The sequence below is a fragment of the Lonchura striata genome, chromosome 3, assembly GCF_046129695.1.
Source record: "Lonchura striata isolate bLonStr1 chromosome 3, bLonStr1.mat, whole genome shotgun sequence".
NCBI classification, from domain to species: domain Eukaryota; kingdom Metazoa; phylum Chordata; class Aves; order Passeriformes; family Estrildidae; genus Lonchura; species Lonchura striata.
Window position 1 is genome coordinate 55,209,020 of NC_134605.1, and position 26,567 is coordinate 55,235,586.

The window sequence follows — 26,567 nt, forward strand, 5'->3', positions numbered from 1 at the left end:
TAATTTAGAACTATTTGTTCCCTTTCAGAATAAAATAAATCTTCCTTAACTGCTTTTGAGCAGAAAAACAAATATACTATGTCCCTTTATCCACTAGTGCTTAAAGTATAATACATACTACAGTAATTTCCTATTATAATGGAATATTTGCACAGGTTGCAAATTTATCCCTGAGGAATGAGGAATCTAGTGAATGGACACATACATTTATTACACTGAATACTCGGGGTAATGCTGGCCTATGATATCAAGCCAACAAGCTCGATGATAGCCCTGATATAATTATGTAATTAATTAGTTCTATCATAATTTTTGGTTTATGACACTAACTTTTATGTGCCACTAGTCAATTTAATGGCATTTTAAATTGAAATAAGGCCCCTGAGAGAGATGCTACTTACTGAATCACAAATCTTATGTTCAGATTTCTTTTAATTTTAAAAGATGACCTAATAAAATTGCTTTATAATTAAATCCACTCTAACAACTTCTCCTGTGTGTTTCTTTCTCTTTTCCCATTTTTAATTACGAAAAGAATTCCAATCAGAAAACATTCGCCATCATAATTATATGCAAAAAAATCAGTGATCTCTTTTTGTATCTCTTGCTCTCCCTTCACACAGCACTGCATCCTAGCTAGCTTTCCTCCAGAATTTTACTAGCACCCTCCAGAGTTATAGCAATGAAATTGCACCTTTTACACTGGAAGTCTCATTAAATTTTTTGCTTCTACCTTGTTTGAAAAATAGTCAAGGCGTGGGAAGAAAGGGGAGCAAAGCCCCACATACTTTCTATTTCAGACAGACATTCACAAGTGTTCTGGTATCACAAGATGTGGTTCTCCAGTGAAGTTAATATCAGATAAAGGAAGGGAAGGGAGTCCACGGCTCGCCTCCACCCACAGTGGCAGAGCCCCTCTATTTCCAGCTGAAAAGGCAACCCAGCAGTGGGCATTGGCACCTTCTAGGGGCTAGGGGGTTGTGATGTCATCCAAGGAGCATTCCTTACCACATAGGCATCTTCCCTGCCTGGTGCTCCTCACCAGTGGGCAACCCGCCAGGACCTCACCCTGACACAGCACTGTTCAGATTCATCCTCCACCCAGTGCTTAAAACAGTGGTATTACATTGAGTAAGGAATGTGAGCAGGCAGAAGCAGAACAATCCCCGCAAAGGCTCTTTTTATAGGCTTTATTCTACACAATGGCCACTGTACCCAACAGGAGTGCAATATCACTGGATGGGAGCAGAGCTCAATGACTCCTTTCTGAGGTGATAATGACTACTGCATTGAACATACCCTTAATGTTAATGGTACTTTGCCACACAGAAAGCATGTCAAACACAGAGCAATACTCTGCTTCTGAAAGCCATTACATCATTTCAACCACTGATGCCTGGGAAATGGATGTGTTGGAGATATTCGAGATGACACAGAACAGTTAAAAGAACCCTTGATAATACTGGATGATAAAGACAAACAGATTAAAATATTATCATTTCCCTGCAGACATAATCATATTCTGTTTCATTTCTGCTCCCTAAAAAATAATAACATATAGCTATCAAGTACCAATGGAGCTTAAACACTTTGTACTTGTGTTTTTAAGGCAAGCAATTTTAATCATGACTGAGTTTTAAAAAACAGTGATATTTGAAGTGAGGTGGAAATAATAGAATTATTGTCAATCTCTTACCGTTTGCTGTATTCTTTTTGAAGTTATCTAGAAACTCTTCCAGGAGCTGTGACTGGTTTGGAGGGGGCAACAAACTCGTTGGGTCCCTGGAAATGTCACCATCTGACCAAGACACACATAAGGGTTGCTGGGTACCATAATGGCTCATTCTCACTGTAAGCATTACACTTCTCTCTGAAAACAGTAACTCCATCTGCCTGAGATCAAGATCAGACACAGCCTCTCCATTTATGCTCAGGATTTCATTGCCTACTCGGAGCCCTGGTAGCATGTGAAAGCAAAGAAAGAAAAAAAAAGTAGGTAATATAATATAAAAATAGTCACAACTCAAACCTTATGCTGACTTGCCTTTTATCTTTTTGGTTTGAATTCAAATAGCCTAATCCTACCACAAGACTATTAGAACCAATTGGAGCTTTATTTGTGCTGTAATTCTACAGATTGACTTCATGCTTGCTTATTTTGATAGGTGCTACCCACAGTACAGCAATCAAGTTGGTTTTGTTTAGAGATGCTACAGAATTGGGCGGGTGGGAGGCACCTCTCACAACCAGAAACCATCACTATACAGCACCATAACACATATTTCATCAGCTGTGAAGAACAAGGCACTAGTCACACAGATTAAATTATTTATGCAAAGCTGCAACAACTAAGGATGGAGGTTTTTATCAGCTTTTATATAAATCCAAACAGTGGCAAGTGCTGTCTTTCTAATCAGCAAAACCAAGCAGATATTACCATCAGGTAGCAAATTCAGATCTCTGTTTCCATTTCTCTGGGGCTATTTTTCAGATAGCAGAACCCACGTGATCCTCACACATGCTGATGAAGAGAGGCACAGTTTCTGAGCAGCACAGTGGGAAGGTGCTCACAGAAATGTATGCAGAAAACTATTCTGAGGAGGAAGGCTTTTGCCAGCAAAAGTGGAAGCAATGGGACATAGAAACTGATCAAGCCCGTGAAGTTCCCTAGTGTGAGATGAACTCTTTCTCCAGTTTGTTCCTCTGTGTAAAAGCACTCAGTTGGATGGCTGAACACGGACTTTGTCTCCAAGGGTGAGCAAGAACTGTCCCCACTACACTGAAAGGATAATTCAGTTACTCTGTGTACACAATTTTTTTCTACTATTCCATATTTTCCATGGTCTTCAGGAAAGAAAACTGTGAACAGTAAAAGCCAAGAAATATTTGAGACAGAATCCCTAAAACTCCTTCAAATTTTTGGACTCAAAAAAGATAATGAAGAATAGTTTTAAACACAAACAGGATACAATACCTTCCTTGTATGCCAGTCCATCAGGGAGAACATCACTTACAAAGATATGGGTGAGATGTTCATTCTCAGCCACTTGGGCTGTGACAGCAAATCCTGAAGTAAAAGAGGTTTGAATCAAATAAACTTTTTTTGAGAACATTTCCCTTTTATTTCCTATATTTAGTACACTTTACATGAGAAGGAAGATACTTTTTATGAGAACACTCCCATAAAACATATACAAATTATCACATGGTTACCCAGTCATTGTAAGACCTGTTAAAATTAGTAAGACTTTTCAACTCCCAGAAAATGCCATGCTGTGATGTAAAAAAACAAAGTTTCAAAGGAAGCATTTTGTACCTCATCTTCAAGACATTTCCATAACACAGCACAGTCCATCTTTACAGTAAGAGCTCTGCAGAATGTCCATCAGACATAGAGGTGTTTTAAACAATTCCAAAAAGTGGAAACCCAAACTATAAAGCAACAAATTATGCTAGACTAATGAGTGGGAAAGGCCAGAAAATAATAATTTAAAACTGACTTGCAGCTAAAGCACAGCATAAAGCTGACTTGCAAAGGTATCCTTGCAAAGATATATTATTCCTAGGCATAACTATCTCCCATGGACAAAAAACCTGTTAGAATTAGTTCCAAAGTATACTTTCTTTTCCAAAGTATACTGTACCAACAGAGGATTCCATGACCAAAAATAAAAGGGCAGACCTTGTCCAGTACCTGACTTGACTGAGAGTACTCATATTAGTCCTGGAAAAGGGCATTCATATTTCTGACAAGCCCATGCTTCAATTATTTGGCCACTGTAGGAAAATTAGAAAATGGACCCTTCTAAGACATAGGAAATGCACTTGCCAGTGTAAAACAATCAGTTTGGGTCTTTGTTATAATGCCTTGAGTTCTTTGCAGACTCATACTTCGAGCTATCAAGGATGGCTCTGTCTGCTCTCAGAAATGAAAAAGTCCCAAAGAGAGAAAGTAAGCAATGATAAGAATGAAAAGAAGAATTCCTGAGAGCTTACCATAATCACTTATGTTTTCAGTCTTTGTAAGATGAACATGATAAACATTTAATGGACAAATTTCTATTTCATCATACACCTGTTAGAAAAGAACAGTAGCAGAAGTCATCAAACTGTGGAAATGCAAGCACCAATACACCCCAGATACAGCATGAGAAACAAACACAAAATTCTTTGCATCAAGACTTGTTGTCTTTTCATAAAGAACTGTGTTACTGTGTAAGCATCACTGCTATTAGTGGGACTAAAGTTAAAGACCAAAAACCCACTCTGGAGTACAAGCTGACACTTTACTTTTGTACTAAAAGCCTCATTCAAGTCTTCAAACATGTATTGAAGAAAGTGTTTGCAGTGCCTAGCCACTCAAAACTGCCAACCAAAATGACAGAATGCAGTCCCAGAACAGCTTTAAAACCTTATTTTAGATCTAAATTTCACATATTTGTAGGTGATAACTCAACTGCAGCTACAGACATCACAAAACTTTATCTTAAAGGAGTCACACTTTCCTGGTCTACTATGTATTCATATGGTTCAGGAGCACAATACTCAGTATTTTCATCAACCACTCTTCTGAGTTGTAGGCCATAGTGTCTTGGCTCCAGCTGTTTCATCTAAAGAAGAAAAAGAATGAAGTTTGGAATTCATTATTTATTTCCAGAATCCTAGAAGACAGAGAAGTGACACTCACACACAACAAGCTTCTAAAATCATGCAAAAGCAATCTCAAAAAGTAATTTTCTATCCATTTTTGTAGTATAAACAAAACTAGATGCATTGCTTAAAATATAAGGTTAAAGTGCTATTTAAATTTTGCCTTATGATCCTCCCAAATCCTTTAATAAACACTATGTTTTGGCTATTACATTAACTGAGGACTAATATATGTTTCTAAAAATATCTCAAATGTTTTCTATCCTTTTGAACTTAACCCTCACAACTACCTTTTTCTATAGCTACTTCTAATGATTCACTTCTGCTCAGCAGCTTTTCCTTCTAATGTAGAAAATGTGTGTGCATGTACAGGCAGTTAGGAGAGGGGACGGGATGGCAAGCAGGTTCCCAAAGGGTTTGCCTTTATTAGATTTTATTTTTATTGCTGGGTTTCATCTATGATCAGAGAGTTTCCTCTGCTTTTTTTTTTTTTTAACCTCATGAGGTCAAAGCAAAGATTCTGTCTCAACAGGAAGCCAAAGGGAAATAGGGATATTCCCAAAGTATATTAGCCTGAAGTGCTGAGCCCCTGATGGGAGGCTCTGAAAAAATCAGGATACTGATGAGACAGTGGCACAAAACATTTCATTTTAGCATATTAATAGACCAACAGTTCTACACCAGAAGGAAGCAACATTTCCAAAAGAAGAGGACTGGCACTGTCCCTGAGGGTTACTTAACCCCTTTAACACATCTCGGCAACTTACAAAAACTAACTCTACTGAGTAACTGGCAATTAACTCAACATTTTATTACATGCTGCAGTTTACAAGTTACTTGTGTTCTGTATCCTGAAAAATTGAATTCAAATGCACAAGTTGTTTTATAAGCACTGTCCAAAACCCTCAGATGGAGAACAGAAATGAGAAAAGTATAAACCTCATAAAGCATGGATGAAGGGAAAAACTAAAACCCTAACAACTCTTCTGAACTTTAGCCTTATCCACATTGCATTCAAACATTTTCGCTTCAGAAGAAAGATTCCTTACACTCACCAGAGCAGAATGAAAATGTAAGAAGGAAAAGAGCCAGGACAGATGAGCAGAAAGTATTCAGCATTAGAGAATGCTTATGAAAAGCTTTACACACAGAATAGAAAGACAAAATAAAACAGAAAAACATTTAAGAAAAGAAATCAAGGAATTTAAATTTTCATGTGATACAGACAATGAAAATTAAAAGTCAGCTTTACAATTACAAATATTTTGGAATGATAGAGTAAGAGAGGTAAGGAATTTCCTTTTCAACTTAATTCTACTTTTATAAATTTTATTTCCTCCTTTAGGGGTCTGGCATGGCACCCCAAGGACTTCAGAATGTTCTGGCTCTTCCTGACACCTGGTGGCCAAATCGTGTATCAGACAATCCCTTCAGCCTGACGGGGTACAGCCAAGTTTTTAAAAGTAAAGCCAAACATTAATCATTTTCTCAAGGATTCGGTCTCCACCTGGAGAAACCACAAGAAGATAATTTCTTCTTAATGATGCTCTGGAGATGCATTGGGACTTGCCTAAATCAGAGCACTTATTTTGATTTTAAAAACTAGTTTACTCTGGATTGTTAAAAGCTTTTTTTTTTTTTTTTTTTTTTTAATTTCCACCCAATATTAGCACGTAAAAAGAGCCATTAAATTGGGCCATTTCCTCCATTAAAGCCTCAAACTTAATTAACTTCAAGCCAGTTCAATGAGTTCACATGGAAATTCACCATAACCTATGCCAAAAGCTACAGCTGGATCTTGTCCAGCACAGGACTCCTATTTTCCTGTTTTTCCCCTTGTGAAGTAAATAAAATAAATTTACCAATAGGCCAGAAAACAGAAACTGGGGGTAAGGAGTTATTTTGTCCAAAAAGCTGTTTAGCACAATTTAGGTGTCTTGAATTGTGAAGTTATAGAGTTCAAGCACTAACACATATGGAGGCAGGAATGTTAGGTATATTACAGTGTTCCAGAGGTGCTGCTGTTTCATCTGTAGCTAAAACTGGTATTTCTATTTTACTTTTAGCCTGTAACTCAGTTTTCTGTTCTGTGGTCTATAGCAATCCTCAATTTGCCAGCACTGACTTTCACAAGCGAACTCACTCTTCAAAATTCACAAATAGAGCTTGTATTTAATTAAAAGCTTATAAGGGTAATTTCAAAAGCAAACCTATATGATAGCCTTTGTCACAGTAATCTTAAATGCCTTAATCTCCTGGCTCTAACTCAACCAGTCCCTGTTGCTCCTCTGTGATTAATTTGCACAGAACAGCCGGGTTTGCTGCAAGGACAATACAGAGCAGACACATGCTGAGACTGCCCAGGGCTGATTACCTGGCACACTGTCTCTGCTCCTGAAGTACCCCCTGTGTGCTGTCTCCAGCAATGCTTTTGAAAACCTTTCCACAACCTTTCCTGCTGCCTTGGCTACAGCATATAAAAACCACAACTAAGGAAGGACAGCAATGTGCCTTAAGCATCTCCCTGTTGCTGTCTCATTATGTATTATTAGTATTATATATTATCTCATTATTGTATTATTATATATAATGATAATCTTACCACAGTTTTCTAGATTTATGCATCTTCTGATATACTATGTTCCTTCTCAAGTCTACAGCTATTTACAGAGTGCAATTGTGCATGAAAAATAAGTACCTTGCATGCCAAAGACAAAACATCCTCCACCCTGTGCTCTGGCTTGAGTGTCAGCGCCACAGCTTGGCCATCACAGAAATGAACGTATGTCTGTGTTTCCCAAGCATTCTCCTTCTGGATGCTCTCTGGCACTGAGCAGTAGACATTCAAAAAATCATCGACTTGCTGCTGGAAACAAGAGAGAGAAAAGTACAATATATATGGATGTTAAAAAACAAAACAGAAAAAACCAACCAAACCAAACATTTCAATTACATTATCAGCTTGCAGTAGCTATGATTCAAAAACAGTGCTGTGTATTTCCCCCACGGCAAGCCAGGCAAAGAGTTCTGTTACCTGTTCTCATTCACTATCAAAGACCTGATTTTCTAGACTCAGATTGAACTTGCAGTGCTTTCCCATTGTGGAATTTCATGCTTTTATCCCCTACTAATCATTGATTTAACTGACTGTGGAAATATGTAGCTAAATGGTATTATATCTCAGTGGAAATAAATTTTTAGGAAGAACTGACAACTACAATTTTACATAACCAATGCATGTAAAATAACTCTGTAAATAAATAAACTGATGTCGACAGAAGATGACAACAAAATTCCAGCAGAGAGCACTGTGGAGCAAGGCTAGCCATAACAAAATAAAGGCCAAAAAGTAGGAATAAAGTTCTCCTATTTTATTTACAGTTCGAGAACATCATGCTTCATTGGCAGCACAGGGTATTTGCCTGTTTACCATTTTGCTCCACATTCTCTCTCTTTCCAATGCCACTCCACTTGATCAAATAACATCAGTCCTAAATAAATTCCCTGTCACTTTCTCACCCTTCACTTTCACACTTTTTCCTGTGCTGCACTTCAGGCTGCATGTTTTAAGGGAAGCCACACAAGGAGAAGACAAACACCAAGAGCTGTTCAGAATTTGGAGTTTCACATATTATTTGGGTCAGCCTATTCAGCATACCACTTAATTACCTATATCAAGGCTTTTAAGTTTATGCAGATGGGGTCCCTTGATTCCCCATGCAGTCGCTGGAAATGGACAATAACTCCACAGAGTGACAAGATTTCCACCCAAGGCATATCTTAAGATATCCCAAGCTATTCTGAGGTATCCTTACCTCCTTCATGCTTTTTGTTAGTATTTTTTGTTTGTTTGCTGGGCTGGGGGGATTTGTTGCCTACTTAAAAATCCTTGATTACACAATTCTGCCCCCTCTCCACCGGGATACAAGCCCAGGGGTACACCACAATCAAAAGCTGCTGTAAAAGCTGCACAGAGCCTCTTTCCCTTGCTGCAGGCAGCAAAGTTATTGACAACAATCTGTCAGTAGCAACAGAGAGACCAATATTATTTTCTTTTTGCAAATAACAATTGTGGCTGTAAAAAGAGCCAAGCAAGCAATCCTATCCCGGTAATTACCAAGCAATGCAGAAATTCAGATTACTGACAACTGAGTTTGTGGCATAGCAATAATATGATGCCAGAATAACACTGGTTTGGTGGAATACTATTCATGAACCAAGTCTTTTCATTAATATTGTCTGTCTTGCTCAACTGTCCCTTTTAACTAGTTGAACATGAATTTCAATTAACACAGGTGATGGAAATCCTACTGAAATCCATCAATTTATACCTAACAGGAGTCGTGTTCTGCTACTGCAATTAACGCAGTGTTGAAACCTACACCAGGAGAAGTTTGACCTTGGCAGCTGTAGGTACAGTCTGCTCATAATGCTGGTGATGTTGAAGAAGATAATTCCTGTGGAACTGTAGTCCTCTCAGCACTAAATCACCTGCCTGAGAATGAAGCCTGACCTACCTCCACAGTGTAAATGACAGAAACGAGAAAGGGGGCAAGGCAGGAAGGCTGTGAGGGATTAGCACACCTGAGTCAGGCTGAATTTCCCTGGTGGTTTCCTCCAGGGAAAACCAATGCTATGCCTGCCTCAGCAAGGGAGGTTTGCAACTACTACAATGGTTTATTGCCCTGCAACGCTAGCACTCCAACTCTGCAACTGAAATAAATCTCACTATTGCCAGAGATGAAAAAAACCCCAAAACCTCATATCATAAAGGATTAAGGTGATGAGAAATAGGTTCAAGGACACCTTTTGATGTAAGCTTTTATAACAGGACAGAAAGCTCTGCAGCCAACACGAGCTACATCCTTTCCTTACCATGCACACTGATGTTCAAGCATACAATTTGAGATAACCTTCCCTCTGTTATTAAACATGACTGTGTTCCTTAACTGCAGTCAAGGAACCGTTGCTTCATCCACATTTTCCGTCTCAGAAAATCTGACATGAAAAGGGTTTTTTTTCCTGTTATGCCTGCAGTGACCAATTCCACAATAGTTCATTCATTCATTGCCACATGAAGTTATAACAACCCATCCAATTTTCCAGAAAGAGGCGCCAGGACTGTCACATGTTGTGCCACAGGGCTGCTGCAGGACCAATAGGTTACTTCATAATTTCCTCCCACTATTTGCCTCTAGTTTTATCATCCTTTTCAGGGAAAATACAGCTTCCCTGGCAGACTTCACTATTTGTCATACACAGGCAGCATCTTATAAAAGTTTTGATGCTGTTTTTGGTTTTTGGTTTGGGTTTGGGTTTTTTTTGTTTTTTTTTTAAATCAGTGAAAAAAACAGGCTGATGCCAGAGTAACGGTTTTCAAAGTAATAATGAATCATTTCTGAGTTGTTGTATGATTCACCAAAATGTCAGGATCTTAAAAATGCCCACGCTGTATTTAATACCCATTGAAAAAAAGGTTTCAGAAATAGGGCTGAAAAAAAATAAGGAAAAAAATGTTTTTCTAGCTCCAGAGGTCTGCTCAGCACCTAAATTGTGTGCATTTTTCTAGTCTTGTAAGACAACCCAGCTAAATTTTAAAATCCTGGCCCAAAACCTGCAGCCACATTGACCTCTGATGGTCCTCCTCTATCTGGGGAACAGGGATGTGAGCCTCTACCCAAATTTGGAGATGGCTACTTTACCTAGAGCTGGGACAAGAAGAAAGACCTTATTGTTCTGCTGACACTTCACCAAAGGGAAAGCATTTCATTCTGCCTGCTCCCTAGTGCCTTCCAAACATTTCTCTGCCAGCTCAGAAGGGTTCAGGAGGAGTAAACGCTCCTGTTAGGCCAGAGGACAGGAAAAGCACAGCAGACTCTGCTGTATAAGGCAGCTGCATCAACCTCCCAGCCCCGAGGGGATTGGCATCTAACCAAGGGACTAGTGTCACAGCCCTTCAGGAGAGACCTTCAGGGGCTGTGCCCAAGAGATTTGGTCACTTCTCATGTGGCAAACCTTTCCACCTTTCAGCATGTTTGAACAGGAATGAATTGTGTTTGCTGTCTCTGAGATGGGAGATGCCATCTCACACCACACACAAGGGTACATTCCAGAGGAATTTTTTAAGTGTTCACTACAGGAGTTAATTTCAACCCCATAACTGCAACTTATTTTGAAAACAGAAGAGTGATTTGGTTTAAATACTTTCCCACTCCAGGAAATAACAGGCCAGTGGCCAAGTAACAAAGGGAATTCTGGTATTTCATTCCATTTTTCCAAAGAACAGACAAAATGTGAAGATATTTTCAGAAGGCAGAACAGTGTTACAGGGTTACAGGATAGCTGCTGTCAGTGGGAGATGTCCTTCCAGACTGGGGGATGGCAATAATGTGCCCCAAGGAGCCTGAAGGAATGGAGAAGGACTATGACTGAGGCCAAGCAGGGAAAAGCAGCGGATTTCCTCATCCAGGATATCAGAGATCAATCACAGTTATTTACTGGGTAATGCAGCTGAGGGATGTTCCCTCCTTCTCCTTTACTTAGGCGATCTCCAGCTTTATATTGTATCTCAGTTCTCTGATGGGATGGTCCACAGACTTTACGTATATTTTATTGCCTTAAAACTCAAAATACAAAGGTTCTGTTGAAGCAGACAAAGGGGAAAAATATACCCTGGGTTTCTTCTCACCCCTGGAAACCATTAAGGTCAGATTGGACGGGATTCTGAGCAGCCTGGTGTAGTTGAAGACTTTTGTCTTTATTGCAGGGGGTTGGACTAGATGACCTCTAAAGGTCTCTTCCAGTCCAAACCATCCTATGATTTGACATACTGTGAAATTTGCTTTCAAACAAGCTTGGCCCCAAGTGTCTCTCCCAGTGTACAGACTGTATGTATTAGTGTGTAAAGAAGCTGCCAGGGGTTTGGTTTGATTTTTTAAAGCTTACCATGAATGCTCAGAAACTTATGTTGAAGTGGTTTCATTAGCAGAGTTATAATCCTGTCATCTAACAATAAATGCATTTTATGAACCTCTTTAGGGTCTCTGAACCAGCCCCACCATTACCTTAGAGAAATGCATTCAAGAATTCAAAAACATGATGATACAGAATGAGAACAGGCATATCATACCTCAGCAGGGTTGGCTGAATTCTGAACACCAGCAAATCCATGTCCTCCTGCTGAATCAAAAACCTATTGAAAACATCACAGATAAATTAGTAGGTTGAACAAATAAACATCTTTGTTTCTTATCAGTTTTGGGTAAATCCATTGAAAAAACAAAAAATAAAATTAAATTAAGGAATATATATCAACCTGCTAAGCACCAGGGATCTTTTTGTACTTTTTATTGCTTTATTCTGACTAGAAGTTATAAAGGAATACAACTCTCTCCATAAAACTTAAGCAGATTTTCTCTTTTAAGCTACATGTAGACTCAGATTCAAATATGTATAAAACATGTTCTTGTTTTTTCCTATCTACTATTTAGTAATAAGATTCAAGTCATTTGCCTTCAAACCATACACTATACTGGAATTATAAATTTCACCCTCCAGGATATTGTTAGGGAGAGCTACAAAATCTCATCATTACTTCAAAGGACTTTTCAAATCATGATTGCTGGTTTCTAAAACCTCCTATCCTACAGTTTTTATCTTTTCTAACCAGTTTTCTTGGCACTATCGATTGAAACTTTTAGCTTAGCTTTAAAGGCATAGTTGACCCAAACCCCACACTATTAAGCAATGAAAGTAGCTGAATACTCTGTCTGCTTTGGAAGTGATGAAGGCAGGACCTGAGTTGTGCATTGCCCACATGCTTTGGAAATTTAACTACTGGTATCTCACAAAGATTCTTAGTTTATTAATTTTTTTTAATCAAATGTCTATGCATACAAATATTTCAGGGATAAGGCAGGTGTAAACACAAGGATAGACCTATACACTTTATGACATTAGGATTTACAAGTAATAACATTACCCTCCTAAACTGCCGATTTAAAACCCTTTTTTTTTACTCCTTCTGCAGTTAACAAATTAGGACAATATCAGACTTATAGCTGAGCTTTTGGGGGGTTTTGGTATTAGCAAAAGCCTTTCAGATAATCCAAGACAACAAACTCTCTAGATTTCATACAAAATCTGGTTTCTGCCAATGCAAATAAAAGATACCACTTCTGAACTTCCTTGTCTCACCCACAGATATAATCAAAGTATTTTATTGCTTATGATTTGTCAAAACAGTTCACCATTTAGACATAAGGAAGCAGACAAGCATTTAAGAAACTGAGGATAATGTCAGCCTAGACATCCCCCATCTGCTACAGTACAGTTTTATTAACTGATTTGTAGAAGACTGAGCCACTTCACTAATGTTTACGAAAGCTTCCCAGCACAGAAACTCTGAACATTTTTATTAATGCCGTAAAAATAAATAAGATAAAATTAACAGCTTCTTTGACACAATGGTCTTCAAGAATATACCATCTGATTGTGAAGCTAGGGTACTGTAGATTAAAACATACCAGCTACATTCAAATTAACTTAAATTCAAGAAAGCAAGACTTGTTTTAATCTATTGTTTGACAGAAACACCTCAACACAACAAGCAGAGAAGGAACCTCCACTTCTCTGCTTAACCTGGTTGGCTGAAAGAGACAAGAAAGTTAATCCTCAGGCTATTCTGATTTTGATATAAAATTATGTGCATATACACAAGACTGAACAAGGATGTGGCTCTCTATTCAGCCATCTTCCAGGTTCATGGGTCAGTTTTAAAGGCATGCCCATAAAAATTCCTCACTTTTATGGGCAGCACTCAGCAGTTAAATTTCCTTACTTATATTGCAGGATGTTTAATTACAGAAAGAAAAAAAAAAATCAAGAACTCTAGCTTGTCTAGGAAAATTAAAACATTTTTGGGCCAGCCAGTTGCAAGGTTTGAAATAAGAAGGGTAAAGACCCATTCGAGGCACCTCTGCCTGTGACAGGCCTCCCTTCTCTTTGCCCAGAGAAGCACTGGAAGGGCAGAAGGAGCCTCCTCTCCTTGCCACAGCTATAATATTCCCTGTCCCTGAGCTCCACAGAATCCCCTTCATGGGCTATAAAACATATGAGAAGACGTATTACCTAGTTAAAAACAGTGCAAGGTATCAGCTCTGCTGGGAACAGAGCTAAAGAGTAAAACATTCCTTCCCTCAGGGCTCATATTAATAAAGAAACAGAGGTGCAGGACTCCCAGAGCAGACTCTGCTGCTGGAGAACACAGCAGAAGTTATGTGAAAAGGATGACCTAGGAAAAATTTCTCCTTTAATTCCTTCTTTTGTAAGACAGACTTGAGTTTTATTAATCAATTTCACCATGTTAACAGACCTCAATCAATATGCTAAAATGTGTAACAGGCACAAGTGCAATACCACTGTAATACATAGATATTTACCTATTAATAATACAAACCACTAGACCAGAAAATCCTGATATGTTATTTTGCAATACAAAGTGTGTTGGATCAGCTCTATGTCTAGAGCAGGACATGTGCAGATAGGCTTGTTTAAATATTCTGCAACAGACCACCACACATGCAAGAACAGCCAATTTTCAAGTGCTGATCAGAGATTTTGGGACTAATAAAATTAAGGGCCAGGAACAAAGTTACCTAATGAACAATGCACAAAATACTGCAACAGCAGACATGGCAGAGGCTAGTGAAAACAGAACGGTTCTGAATGAGAGTGCACCTCTGTAACTTTTGCCTCACTGTCAAGAAGTGTCTCTGGTCTTATTTGCCTATCTTTCAGGGAAAAGGCAGCAAACTTTTGTTTTGCCTATAACTGAGATTTTATTGAGGAAACACAGACTCCTGAAGTGTGGAGGTTGCACAAACATAAGCATGGGCCATTAGTTCCAGAAAGAGAGAAAGATGCTGTGGTTTCACCAGCAGTGCAGCCCTTCAGCAGAGGCACACATCAGCATAATCCCTCTCCCTAGAGCCAGCCTGACCCTGCACACCAAACCTGTACCAAGTCTTCAGTAAACTGGTCTGGCATTATTTGTCAACTGTCTATACTGAGAGCTGACTCCCTGCATGACAGCAGTCTTCTCCTGGTGGCTAAAATGTACTTCCAGGCGGTGTGTGCTGCTTGAAGAAGCTATGCCAAAGATGTTTGTCTTTGCACAGTCCCTTTTCCCTTGAAGACTCAGCTATGTCACTCTATATTGAATTGCATCAGTGCCTGTTGGATTGCAACAAGTGCAACAGTCACAAACAAGCACACACTATATTTAGGACTCTGAAGAGAGGCTATCTTGAAAGAAATCCTACTTCCAAACAGTTTGCAGTGTGACAGAAGATTTTGTTATAAATTCCAATCTGATGTTCTTATGCTAACAATAAATAAATTACTGGGTCAAACCATGTCATTCACCAATCTTATTTATCACAAAAAAAAAAAAAAAAAAAACAAAAAAAAACCAAAAAAAACCAAACAAACAAACAAACAAACAAACAAAAAACCACAAAAAAACCACCACCAAATTAGACATATGCTCTTCACAGGTGATGATCCCATTGCAAGTTTGCCAAACCCACTGAAACCTTGGATGTAGGTTTGATGGACAAATGTCTTCCACCTTGTGCACTAACAGCACCTTGCAGGATGAACCCCAGGAGAAACAAACCATTCTATGCTATCCCCAGCAAGTAAGATCTACCTGAGTTATGGAAGGTCGTTTTTCTTTTCCTTTTCTTGCCAATGTATCCAGTCCTTTTAGAGAAGAAAATAAGCCCTTCTTATTTCGAACCCTTTGGGACAGAGACAGGGTACGTTTCCTGAGAGCAGCTTCATCCCTGGAGCAGATCTATTTAAACACAGAGACACACCCTCTTGTATCACTTTCACAACAGCAAAATATGGACAGTTATTTCATCAAATGGGGGTTATTTTAGTTCATCTCAATGTAACATGCCAAAGCGCAAGGACAATGTTTAAAATTTTCAGCAGTGATGCTTGTTTCAGTATTCCAGTGGCATGGCAGCGTAATTTCTTTGTCATGGGGAAAAATTATAAGCCATAGGAAGGAAGAATCTGAGAAAATACTGCTCTGTGAATCAAAAGCTAATGAAAAGGCTCTGAAGAAGAATGATAACCTATCACTCAGATATGAAATTTCTAGAAGAAGACAGACTCTCCAAATTGCTAAATATAGGAGACAAATGCCATAGAATTGAGTTATTAACAAGGAATGGCACAAACCACGCAGATAAAAACAGTGGCAGAGAGGAACACACTCCCTGACGGGTCTTTCAGTACTACTCTTCAGACTCTACATGCAACAAATGTGATCCAGCCCTCTCTGCCAAGATCAGCCTTGCAGCCCTGCCAAGGTTGAAGAGCAGAGGCAAACCTGCTACTGCTGTACTTCCCTTGAAGCTGACAGGGTAGCAACAGGTTACAGCTGAGGATCTCACTCCTTTAGAAACGCAGCCCACAGTTCTTAAAAAAAGTGACATTTAATTTTGAATTGTCTCTAGCTTTAGACTGTTATAAGGATACTTCCTTTTTAGGAGGGGCTCCAAGTCTGGAGTCCTCTGGGACGGGAAAAAAAAAAAGCCATGGCCATATCCTGTAGAAGAAAATGTATTTGCAGTCAAGGAGCAGGCAGAGAGGGTGACAGGGGTACAGGGCTGCCTGAGCAATGCATGTGGGTGCAGCCATGTATTATTTATCCCTGCACAATTCCACATCTAAGCACATGGTGTTTTTGTGTAACACACCCATTGAAGAGCATTAGGACTTACCAGTGCATGGAAGGATGAGACAGAGAAAATGCCGAGCCTCCCCAGTGCCAATTTTGAAGGACGACTGGCAGCAGCCAAAAGGCTCTTTGGGTTTGGGAGCTCCCCACCTTGCAAACTGGATAGGTAACATCGCATTCGGAAAAGGTCCATGTTAAATTTTTCCAGGTTCTGTTCCCATTGTTGGATCTGTTTGGATATAAAAAGGGACAATTAAATGGGGGAAAAATGCCTTTGTGGGCTGCACTGAAAATTCGAGCACTTCCCCAAACCCGTAGTAAATTGCTTTCATCTGGTAGTATATGGATTAGATTAGTTATTCCCTGCCAAAACACATTCAGTCATATTGTGTTACATCAACCCAAAAGATTACTTGAAATAAAACAAAGCTGGTGGTCTTAAACACATACTGACAAGATGAACATACCATGAACTTTGGGTAGTTTGATAGCCACAAAAACAGTTACACAAAAACACAACCCTGGGGTTCACAAAAGCTTGCTTTTTTTTTTTTTTCCTTTCTTCCCTACCACCACCCCCTTCTTTTTGGAAATTGGTTCTGGGGGGTTTTTTTAGCTTAGATTTTGTAGCTGGCTGTCTGGCTGAAAGCAAAGTAGAAAACAGCTACTCTAACACACTGTGCAAAGCAAAGTAGCTACAGTGGTAGGTTCTCTCCATTCTTTACTACCATCCTATGGTTCATCTGACTGGAAACAGGAGACAATACTGCAAACTGCAAAAAACAGCTATTATAGATCCAATACAAACCACTGTACCAAAAGAAAGAATGGAAATATGCAATTCTTAAAATATATCTAGCACAGGTACATTAAGATGTAATGATTTAACCCAGTTCCAATGTAAAATTAGAAAGTGAAGACTCAAATATTTACTAGACTGAAACCTCTGAATCAAGGTTTATATGACAGACTTAAAGCATTTGTGTAAATACACAAACGAACATATTCACACTCATTTAAAACATACACACTTATTTAAACACATATTCTTATGCGCTGCACCAAAATCAAATTTTGCTCTTCATTTCCCCAACTTTCCCCAAATACATACTGGTAGTTGCAGCAAAAATCTGCCCTGCAGATTGTACAATTAATGTACATCACACAGTAATACCTATAGGTAGCACAAATAAAAAAGGCAGCAAGCACACTGATAAACAGGAAGGCAGAAGAGGCATGTCCATTAGGTCAAGGACACTGAGATCAGGTACTGACGACTGTCAAAGGCCCCTGACAACACTGAGCTTCCAATGTCAGCTCCAATCACTGCAGACTGCCTGTTCTACAGGTGGTTTAGGGCTGTGGAGAAAGTTCATCACATTTTCTCTAACGAGCATTGGCTTCATACCCTTTTCTGGAGCACCTGCCTGTCCCCACGTGCACAGGGCATCGTCACCTCACTGGGATTAGCCAAGGCTGGGACAAGCACCTTCGTGGCTCAGGAAACAAGCTGACAAATATAATAACCTCAGGTGGACTACGCCCTTCAGGCTCATTTAGAAGCCAAATCAGTTCAGTTTCTTTATAATGCTGCCAAATATTTCAAGAATTAAACCAGTATTTTGCCACTTTACTTTCAAGAATTAAGAAGTAAGCAAAGAAATGGCAAAATAGGCCCTGTTAACAGCATGGCGCTAAGGTTTGTGCTACAACTGATAGAGACCCCACCCAAACCAGCTCACAAATTGTTTCATCAGTTACTTTTGGAAGTAAGAGGTAAATCTTATTTGGTGAGTATAGTGAAGAAATAGAAGACAATATATGGTATGAATGCAAAATTGTAATTCACAATATATTTGAAAAATCTTTCAAAGAATGACTACTAAAAACAAAAGAGAGAATTTACAAAAGCTTATAATGAGATCAATTCTCAGAAGTCTAGTGAAAATGGACAGAGACATACACATAATGAAGATGCCTTGTCTAATTTCTCATCACAAACATTTGAAACATGCATTCTCTGCACTCCAGAAAGAATAATTTTTCTTTTCCCTGGGTTTATTTGAAAATTTCCTTTTTTTTTTTTTTTTTCTTTTTTTTTTCTTTCTTTGTGCTCTCAGATGCTTCTCAGAGCATTTTTCTGCTTGCCAGTACTTTACACATGGGACAACTCCAATAGGAGATTTTGAGATGGGCTCTTTCTCTGCGTCAACATCCAACAAGAATGAAAACATGGTTGTCAGCTTTTCACAAAGCCAAAAGCTACAAGCTCAGGTAATGTCTTTCCCTTCGAGATGACACCTCTGTGGGTACAGAGCCAAGTCAACTTTTATTAGCTCAGAAACAGAGTGAACTTTCTTCTGGGCACTGCTAGAGTGGAGCATCTTGTCCTCATTGAACACAAGCTGAGAACAGGCATCCTTGTGTGTCTTAGGCCTTCTTGAAAATCCCCATTAAACTTTTGCATGAAGTTGTATTTTAAAATTTAAAAAAAAAAATCTAAGAAGGGGAATTGGGGTATGACATGGGGGCATTCTGAAGAAATAATTAAATTACAGTGTTTATCAGTCACACAGGATACTGGCTAATCAGCTCCAAAAGCATCAGTAATCACAACGTTACATTTAATGGCATTAGCAAAAGCTGTAGGCAAGGAATTTCTGGGATTGTCTTGTAGTCTTATCAAAACCAGGGATGTCTGGAACCAATTGCAGACCATGAACCAATACCAGCTGCTATTTGTCTAGGGCTTTTAAACTATGATAATTCTTCCTAGAGATTTATATTCTTTAAGACTAAATGGGAGAAGCACACAAATAAAAAAGCAACAACTTCAAAGCACAGTATGACCTGGTCCATGAAGTTAATTTACAGCCTGCAGACTCGCTGCTGCAATCCCCATTCTACTATTGTGTGAGGCAAATCTCTGCCCCACATGGGAGGACTACCCGAAAAAAGGCTCAAGGACTTAACTTCATCATGCACAGAAAATATGGCCCTTTGAAATCTGCTTGAAAGCACACAGGAAAAAGTGGATGCAGCAGACAGCTGTGGGAGCAGGAATGGGCGACAAAGGCTAACACCAGCACAAAGTGAGTCTGAAAAGAGGTAAGAGATATGGCCCACCCGAAGTGAGGCATACCGAGACAAGTGAGCACACATGAAACATGAAAGCACTAAAGGGGTTTTCCAGAGGAAAAGAAGGATGTCATTGTCAGTCCAGGGAAATGTTAAGCAAGGATTTCTCAGTTTAATGGCAGCCTGAAAGAGCTTGGAAGAAAGGCAAGAGAGGGCCACCCAAATAAATGTATTGAACCTAGCAGGATCCTGTAAGGTAGAATGGAAAAGGAAGCTATAGTAGAGAGATAAAAAGGAGTAAAAATGTGGCAAGCCGTGAGAATTATTTAGCCTGGGCCACCAGGAGAACTCATACAAGGAAGCCTGGTGCAAGGACAAGACAGTAATTATGTGAGGGGTAGGCTTTTGCATCAAAGACTTGGTGCAGGAATGAGTTATTAAGAGTTAACACACAAAGGAAGATCAGGATGGTACTTTTGGCAGTACTTCAGCAGTAATAATCATTTTCAGAATATAAATAGTCAATTCTCCTCCAGGTTAGTGAAAAATCTGTTCAGACACTAAGAAAAAATTGCAAATTAATTACATTTTAAGTCACACAAACAGAGGAGCTAAAGGAAGTTGTTTGAAAGTAAGTCTCTCTCAGACCAATAAACCTGCTAAGTTTTCTATAGCTAAACTTTAAAGTGGGAGCTTGGGAAAGCAAGGGGTAAATATATACAGGCTAACAGTCTCCAGCATGTGATTTGGGGATCCATAGTTCCTACAAGCTCAGCAGTTCTCTCTGCAGGTGACATTTGCAGTGGCACCATCAGGGTTTGCAGTCTGGGAAAGGGGCGGCCTCAGCAGTCCCAGTGAAGGCAGCGTGGCTCAGGGATGGCCCCTGGCCCCTCGTCCTTGGTACACTACAGTGCAGAAGTATCTTTTGGGGGAATGAGGAAGAACTGTCTCATTTGCAAACATGCGTTCTGCACAAAGTAAAAAGAGCTCAGTGTAATAAAACCCAAACCAGCGTATGAATGGTGTAAAGCCAGGGCAGAAATTACACCATATCAACTCAACGTAACAATGCCTCAAGGACCTAGGAGAAGGATGGAAAAAACTTCCTGGACAGCTCACCTGATTATACCGGCTTTTCACTTGGAACCCATTCAAAGGAGCACAAAAGAAAAGATGCACAGGAAGGAGGGCCTTCTCTCAATACTTCAGCCTTCAAAATTGATTTTATTTAGTAGTAGTTCTTATACTGTACAGAAGTATGATGACCTTTCTGACACAATTCACTATCTATAGCAATAAAAATTCTGATTTTCCCTACACAATATCTTATTTCCAGATGGAAAGTGTCTCTGAAGGTTGATGTAGGGAACTCTGTCAATTGAGAAGAAACTTCTGCTGCTGTTTTATATGTACAGCTTTTTAACCACATTACAAACAACACCAAACTCTTTGCATTCCAGTCCCTGGTTCTCAGACACAATTCATATTGTATCCATCTGGAAAAATGAGTCACTTAGTTGCTGGGGACAGGGAACAGATTTCTATTGTCATTACTTCCTAAAGAGAACTCAAAGAAGTAAAACCATCACTCTTCCAGAAATTCCGTTACTTTAAAAAACACAGCTGAGATGCTATCATAGCTTTTAGTTTGAAGAAATAAAGAAGGCATTGTAAAAGAGTACAACAACACTCATGTGAAATTAGCAACACTTTATTCTTCATCTGCATGGTGACTTAAAAAAGATAAGAAATCTTCCTGAAATAACAAGACAATGGAGGTTTTTTACAATAAATGTCATCTTTTTGGTTGCATTGTAAGAACAGAATTTCCATAATTTTTAACCAAAATAGACAGAGGTAATCTTATTCCAAATACCACTGATAGCATGAAAGTGGACACATGTACCCAATTTACATCTTGTTGAAAATCCAATGGAAATTGTTGGTACCATATATATGTATATAGCTAGGGATGTAAGTAAGGAAGCCACTGAATTTTATTATCCAGCTGCCTTCCTCAAAACCCAGACCACCAGCCCTTTCTGAACAGGCTGCCCCACCAGCTCCATTGTATGAGACAATGCTATGCAACACCACACTCACTTTTCATTACTTTATGCTAAACTTTGCAAAAACAAAGAGGGAAATTCATGTATCTGTAAAACAGTAACAACAGTGCAGAGAGAATAGAGATGAACTTCCCTAACCTTCTGTCTGCCTGCTCCCTTCACTTCCAGCCTACTACTACTAAAGAGAAGTACTTGGCTAATGATGTAGGGAAGGTACAATGAAGTAAAATGTTACTGAGGAGTAACATCTGGAATGATATTGAACAGACCTCTCAGGAAGCAGAGATCTGCTTTAGCAGTTCAAAGACCTCACATATTGAAGGTTTGTTCTAACAAGCTTGGATTATTTTTTTTTTTTTTAGTTTAAGATGATATGGAAGAATGAAAAGTTACTATATATTGAGATTCCAGCTGAATTTGTCTTCAGCAATGATGACATGTGTTAGCAAAGTTCCCTGAAAAGTGTCTTTCTTGTTGAGAATTTGGATCTCAATGTCAGAGAACACTTCATCCGATGCTTTATAGAAAGTAAAGACAGGAAATTTGAGCTTTGTGGAGGCTGAAGAATAAATTCCCAGACCTATTCCAGTCATTCTTCTTCAAATGTGAGAGAAAAGAGAAAGAGTCAAGTAAATTTAAAAAAAAAAGAAATGAAGTTATGCTCTTTGTAAAAAGCTGGAGATCACTACAGGGAAAGGAAGGAAGGAAGGAAGGAAGGAAGGAAGGAAGGAAGGAAGGAAGGAAGGAAGGAAGGAAGGAAGGAAGGAAGGAAGGAAGGAAGGAAGGAAGGAAGGAAGGAAGGAAGGAAGGAAGGAAGGAAGGAAGGAAGGAAGGAAGGAAGGAAGGAAGGAAGGAAGGAAGGAAGGAAGGAAGGAAGGAAGGAAGGAAGGAAGGAAGGAAGGAAGGAAGGAAGGAAGGAAGGAACCAATAGATTTAATGACTACCCAGAATAAGCAGACCACCATCTTACTGATCCTTTTTTTTTTTTTTAATGGCAACAAACTACTTTTAGGTGGGAGACACATAAGAAAACTTACAAAAAAAAGTATCTCCGAAAAAAGCATGTGCCTGTTCTTCTCACTAATGCTTCACCATTTCAGTGCCTGGAAGTAGATACACGTGTTCTTAACTCTCTGAAAAGTTAAACATTGTATGCAGAGAAAATATGAATTACATCAGAAACCTCTGAATAGCTTGGAAAACATGATTATGCCAACATATTAAAATTTGAAGACAAAACTCCATAATGCTTTCAAGCAACTATTAATCATGCTATTGTTCTAAAGTGAGACATCAGGATAGACTTATGCACCAAGTACATAAACAATTACACAAGGGCTTCAGTGCTCTCTCTTGTGAGATAGATTTTCCACCCCATTAAAACCAGTTCTGCAGAGGCAGCTTCACTTCTGACTTAATGTGCAATATTTTGTTAAAAGACCTCTGAATAAATGTTAATAATCCCTTTCACTAACAGGGCTCACAGCAAACACTGTGGTTTCTCTAGCAGGCTAAGTATCTAGGAAAATGAAACAATTTTTAAAGAAAGGCTTTGAAATTCATGTCTGTACCAGGAATTTTCCAACTTGCTACCTTTTGTTCTAATTCTCTTCACTTGAGGGGAGAAGTTACATGTTGGGAGAATACCATCACACACAACATATTTATTTTACATAGTAATAATAAATGCACATGGCTGTAGGTAGCATGTGCAGACTGGAGATTTTCAGACACACTGCCATCTTGCAGATGCTTCATCAATCCCTTCTAAACTGATCAGTATTACCAATAGCTTTGTGAAGGGCTACAATTTTCTCTTAAACACTTACAAAGTCTACTATTACTATTATTATTGTTATTGGGCCAGTAAATCCAGATAGAGAGAGAATCCCTCATATAAGCCACAAGACTGAAAACATTTCCCAACCAGTTTGATAGTGTCAAGCCTATAAAACAACAATTTCTCTTGAAAAAAATGACATTTTCTTTGTCTTTGTTGTTGTTGTTTATTTGTACTTCTGTCTAGCACTGGTTTTATCAATTGATTGCATTCAAATTCACAAAATTTACCAAGACAGTACCAGATGAGTTTCTCTAGTCCATTTGATGGACACCAAAAAGAAGCATGTAAAAGATTCTTAAAATTAAAATACCCATAGCAACTTTAGAAGTGCAGGGTTCCTTAGTAAAACTGTCTTTCAGGTGGAGGTAACTGTGAAACAAAAAAAAGTTTTGCTTGCTTTTAAAGCCCTGAGAATTATTAAGTCTTCACCAGAGAAGTATTGGTGCTAAGTCAATACAGAAGTGAAAGAAAAGAGTAAGTTGACATTTGGTGGTTGCTTTTTGGAGGAAGGAAAAGGTGAAAGACTATAGAAATCAGAATTTCCAATTCCCCAGTGAAAATGAAATCTTTCTATGTAAAAAACCACCACAGACCTTCTGAAGTCAATCACACTGTTTCCACTGGCTTCCTAAAATAAATCACCAGTGACGATTTCCAGCACAGGATGCATGGCATGCTTAAGAAATACAGTAATGGTAATACTTTGTACTTCAGCATGGAGGACGAATAATATCCACCCCATGATTGAAACACCATAAAATTTACACAAAACCAAGAACAGAATTTATATTTTCTTGTTTCTCAAAAGAGGCAAATAACAACTAAACAACCACAATTACCAAACAACTAAAGTTACATATATGCAAACTATTCCCTCAGGAATAATATTTTCTCAAAATCTTTACCTTACTAAGTATACTAAGAATTCTCAGTTACTAATTACATCAAGATTTTAATTTTTCTTTGCAAAAGCCAATCTGAGACAATGAATTAGAAGATCAGGCAACTGATCTCTGAAGTGACTTTTCTCTGAAGGGACTCCGCGAGCAAACCTTAGGCAATTGTAAGGAGAGATTTTAAAGAGATCAAAGGGATCAAGAATGGAGAAAATGCTTGCTATAAATTAATTCTTTGCCAGATACTGGATGCTTGCAGTGATCCATTTCATTCTTTGTGCCAATGGTCTGCCCCCCTTCAATGTTCTGAGACACACATAGACAGAAGATTAACAGGAATAAATCTTCTGCAGCCCAGAAGATGGATTTCAGTTCTACAGAATAAAGCTAACTTCTCAGAAACTGGAAAACAATGACAATGTCCTTGATCTTCAAGGACAGAACATCTAATTAGCAGATATTAAGATAGAGCATTAATACTCTTCAGCTGACTCTAAATGAACTACTACTCAGGAATATCTGATGAGGGAGGGATAAATTAATTTAATATACTTCAGGATTTTTCCTCAGTGCATTACATGTCACAAGCACTAGACATCTATAGAAATCTGTATATTCTTCTAGGTCTCAAAGCCTACTGCAATAAAAAGATGTTTAACATTTTTCCTCCTCCATTCACCTCACTCAGCTCTGGACCATGAAATAAAGTGACCTGGAAACATATTATGAACATCTGAGCACTTAAAGGGTTTATGAACATCTGCACCTCAAATCCCTACACAAACCTGCATGTTATTTGAACTCTGCTCATATAGATTCAGACTCAAGTGTGCCACAAGAGCTTGGCAGTGAAGTCAGTAGTAATCAGTCTGTTCTTCATCAAGTCCAAGCCAGTAGACTAAGAATTTTGAATATCATAAGCATCAAATCCCTGAAACTACAAGTGTTTCATTAATCAAAGAAAAATCAGGCCATTCTGTCAATGTCCTAATAAAGCTAAAGATACAGCAGCCTCAGTCCACAGACTTATTTAGGCTAAACTATTAGACAAGTTTAGTGCACAAGAAGCCATGGGTAGTGAGGTCGTTGGCTGAACACTAAGCATTGTCTAAATAATTAAAGCCTGTTACTATCTGTAAAATTGGGGGCATAGGCAACACATCTTCCATAAGGTACCCCTGGAGTGATTCCTGCTTCATGTGCTAGAACTAAGAGCAGAGTAAGGCTTCATGTTTGTTCACCACCACACAGACAATCTGGTGATCATTAGTCATGGCTAAATTTCAAGTGGAAGCACATGGTTTTGTCTGCCACTACACAAATGAAGTTGGATGAAGGACTAAGCATTCCTCATGTGCTGTCTTAAGGTCCAGAACAATACTGCCAAGCACCTACTCTTCAATCTCTTCTGCAATACAATAATAAATTATTCACAGAACACACTGTATATTCTGTGGTGTGCGATGTAACAGCTAGATCTTATTAACATAAAACAGTGAAAATTAATTACATTTAGACAGAAGAGACAAGAAAAAGCTCTGTGCTCTTGAAACAGAACAGTCTGATGTGCAGCTTTGAGAAGCCTGCCTCCTGCACTGCTCTGGATTGCTGTAGAAACCTGGCAATAATTACAGCCACTCTGTCAGCTAGTCCAAGACAATTACTTTCAGGCCTAGAAATCACAAATAGAGACCAAAGCATGAGGTAACGATAAATATGCTCTCATGAAAAAATTGTTTCCAGTACCTGATTTTCTATGGCCTTTCTGTTTTTTGGATCGCTAACAATTGAGAGCTGCAACTCTGCCATCTTTTTCATTTTGCCATCCATGTCAATCTTCTGGAAAAGACTCTTGGTCTGATTTTTCAGCAGCCTGACAGTGTCCTCTTTCCCAAGCTTCTTTGCAAAGAGGGAAGCACAAGCTGAATGGATGGCAGTAACCCAGTTTTCCAGATCCGTCTGACTTGTTGCCTGTGAAACCAATCAATGGTGCAACATTATGAGGAGATAACAGAAAAATAAAATAAAATCAACAGCTCTAGAGTATGAAGTGCTTGATGAGCTCACTGTTGTCTTAGGCACTTTATCTTAACCAAGTGAAATAAGGTTTTCTTAGAACTGAGTAAATAAAGGAAATACACTATATCCTGACTTGTCTCCAAACTTCAGCTTCTGCTTCTTAGACCTGCAAGGTCTAAAAGCCCCAGAAGGACAAGAGCCACATAAGCTGTGGGAAAGATGTGACTTGCATCTTTCATCCCTCCAGATAATCAAAA

General features: G+C 38.8%; 1 protein-coding gene across 1 annotated transcript in view; it reads right to left on the reverse strand.

Moving 5' to 3' along the window:
• Window positions 1-26,567, reverse strand: part of TIAM2 (TIAM Rac1 associated GEF 2) — a 133,976-nt gene that overhangs the window by 46,959 nt on the left and 60,450 nt on the right. Inside the window, exons 7-15 of the mRNA XM_077782159.1 lie at window positions 26,038-26,262; window positions 16,449-16,634; window positions 15,362-15,508; window positions 11,780-11,842; window positions 7,349-7,516; window positions 4,505-4,610; window positions 3,997-4,074; window positions 2,975-3,067; window positions 1,697-1,957 (exon numbers count right to left, since the gene is read on the reverse strand). Of these exons, the coding sequence (XP_077638285.1) occupies window positions 1,697-1,957; window positions 2,975-3,067; window positions 3,997-4,074; window positions 4,505-4,610; window positions 7,349-7,516; window positions 11,780-11,842; window positions 15,362-15,508; window positions 16,449-16,634; window positions 26,038-26,262 (1,327 nt within the window). The remainder of the gene's footprint in view (window positions 1-1,696; window positions 1,958-2,974; window positions 3,068-3,996; window positions 4,075-4,504; window positions 4,611-7,348; window positions 7,517-11,779; window positions 11,843-15,361; window positions 15,509-16,448; window positions 16,635-26,037; window positions 26,263-26,567) is intronic.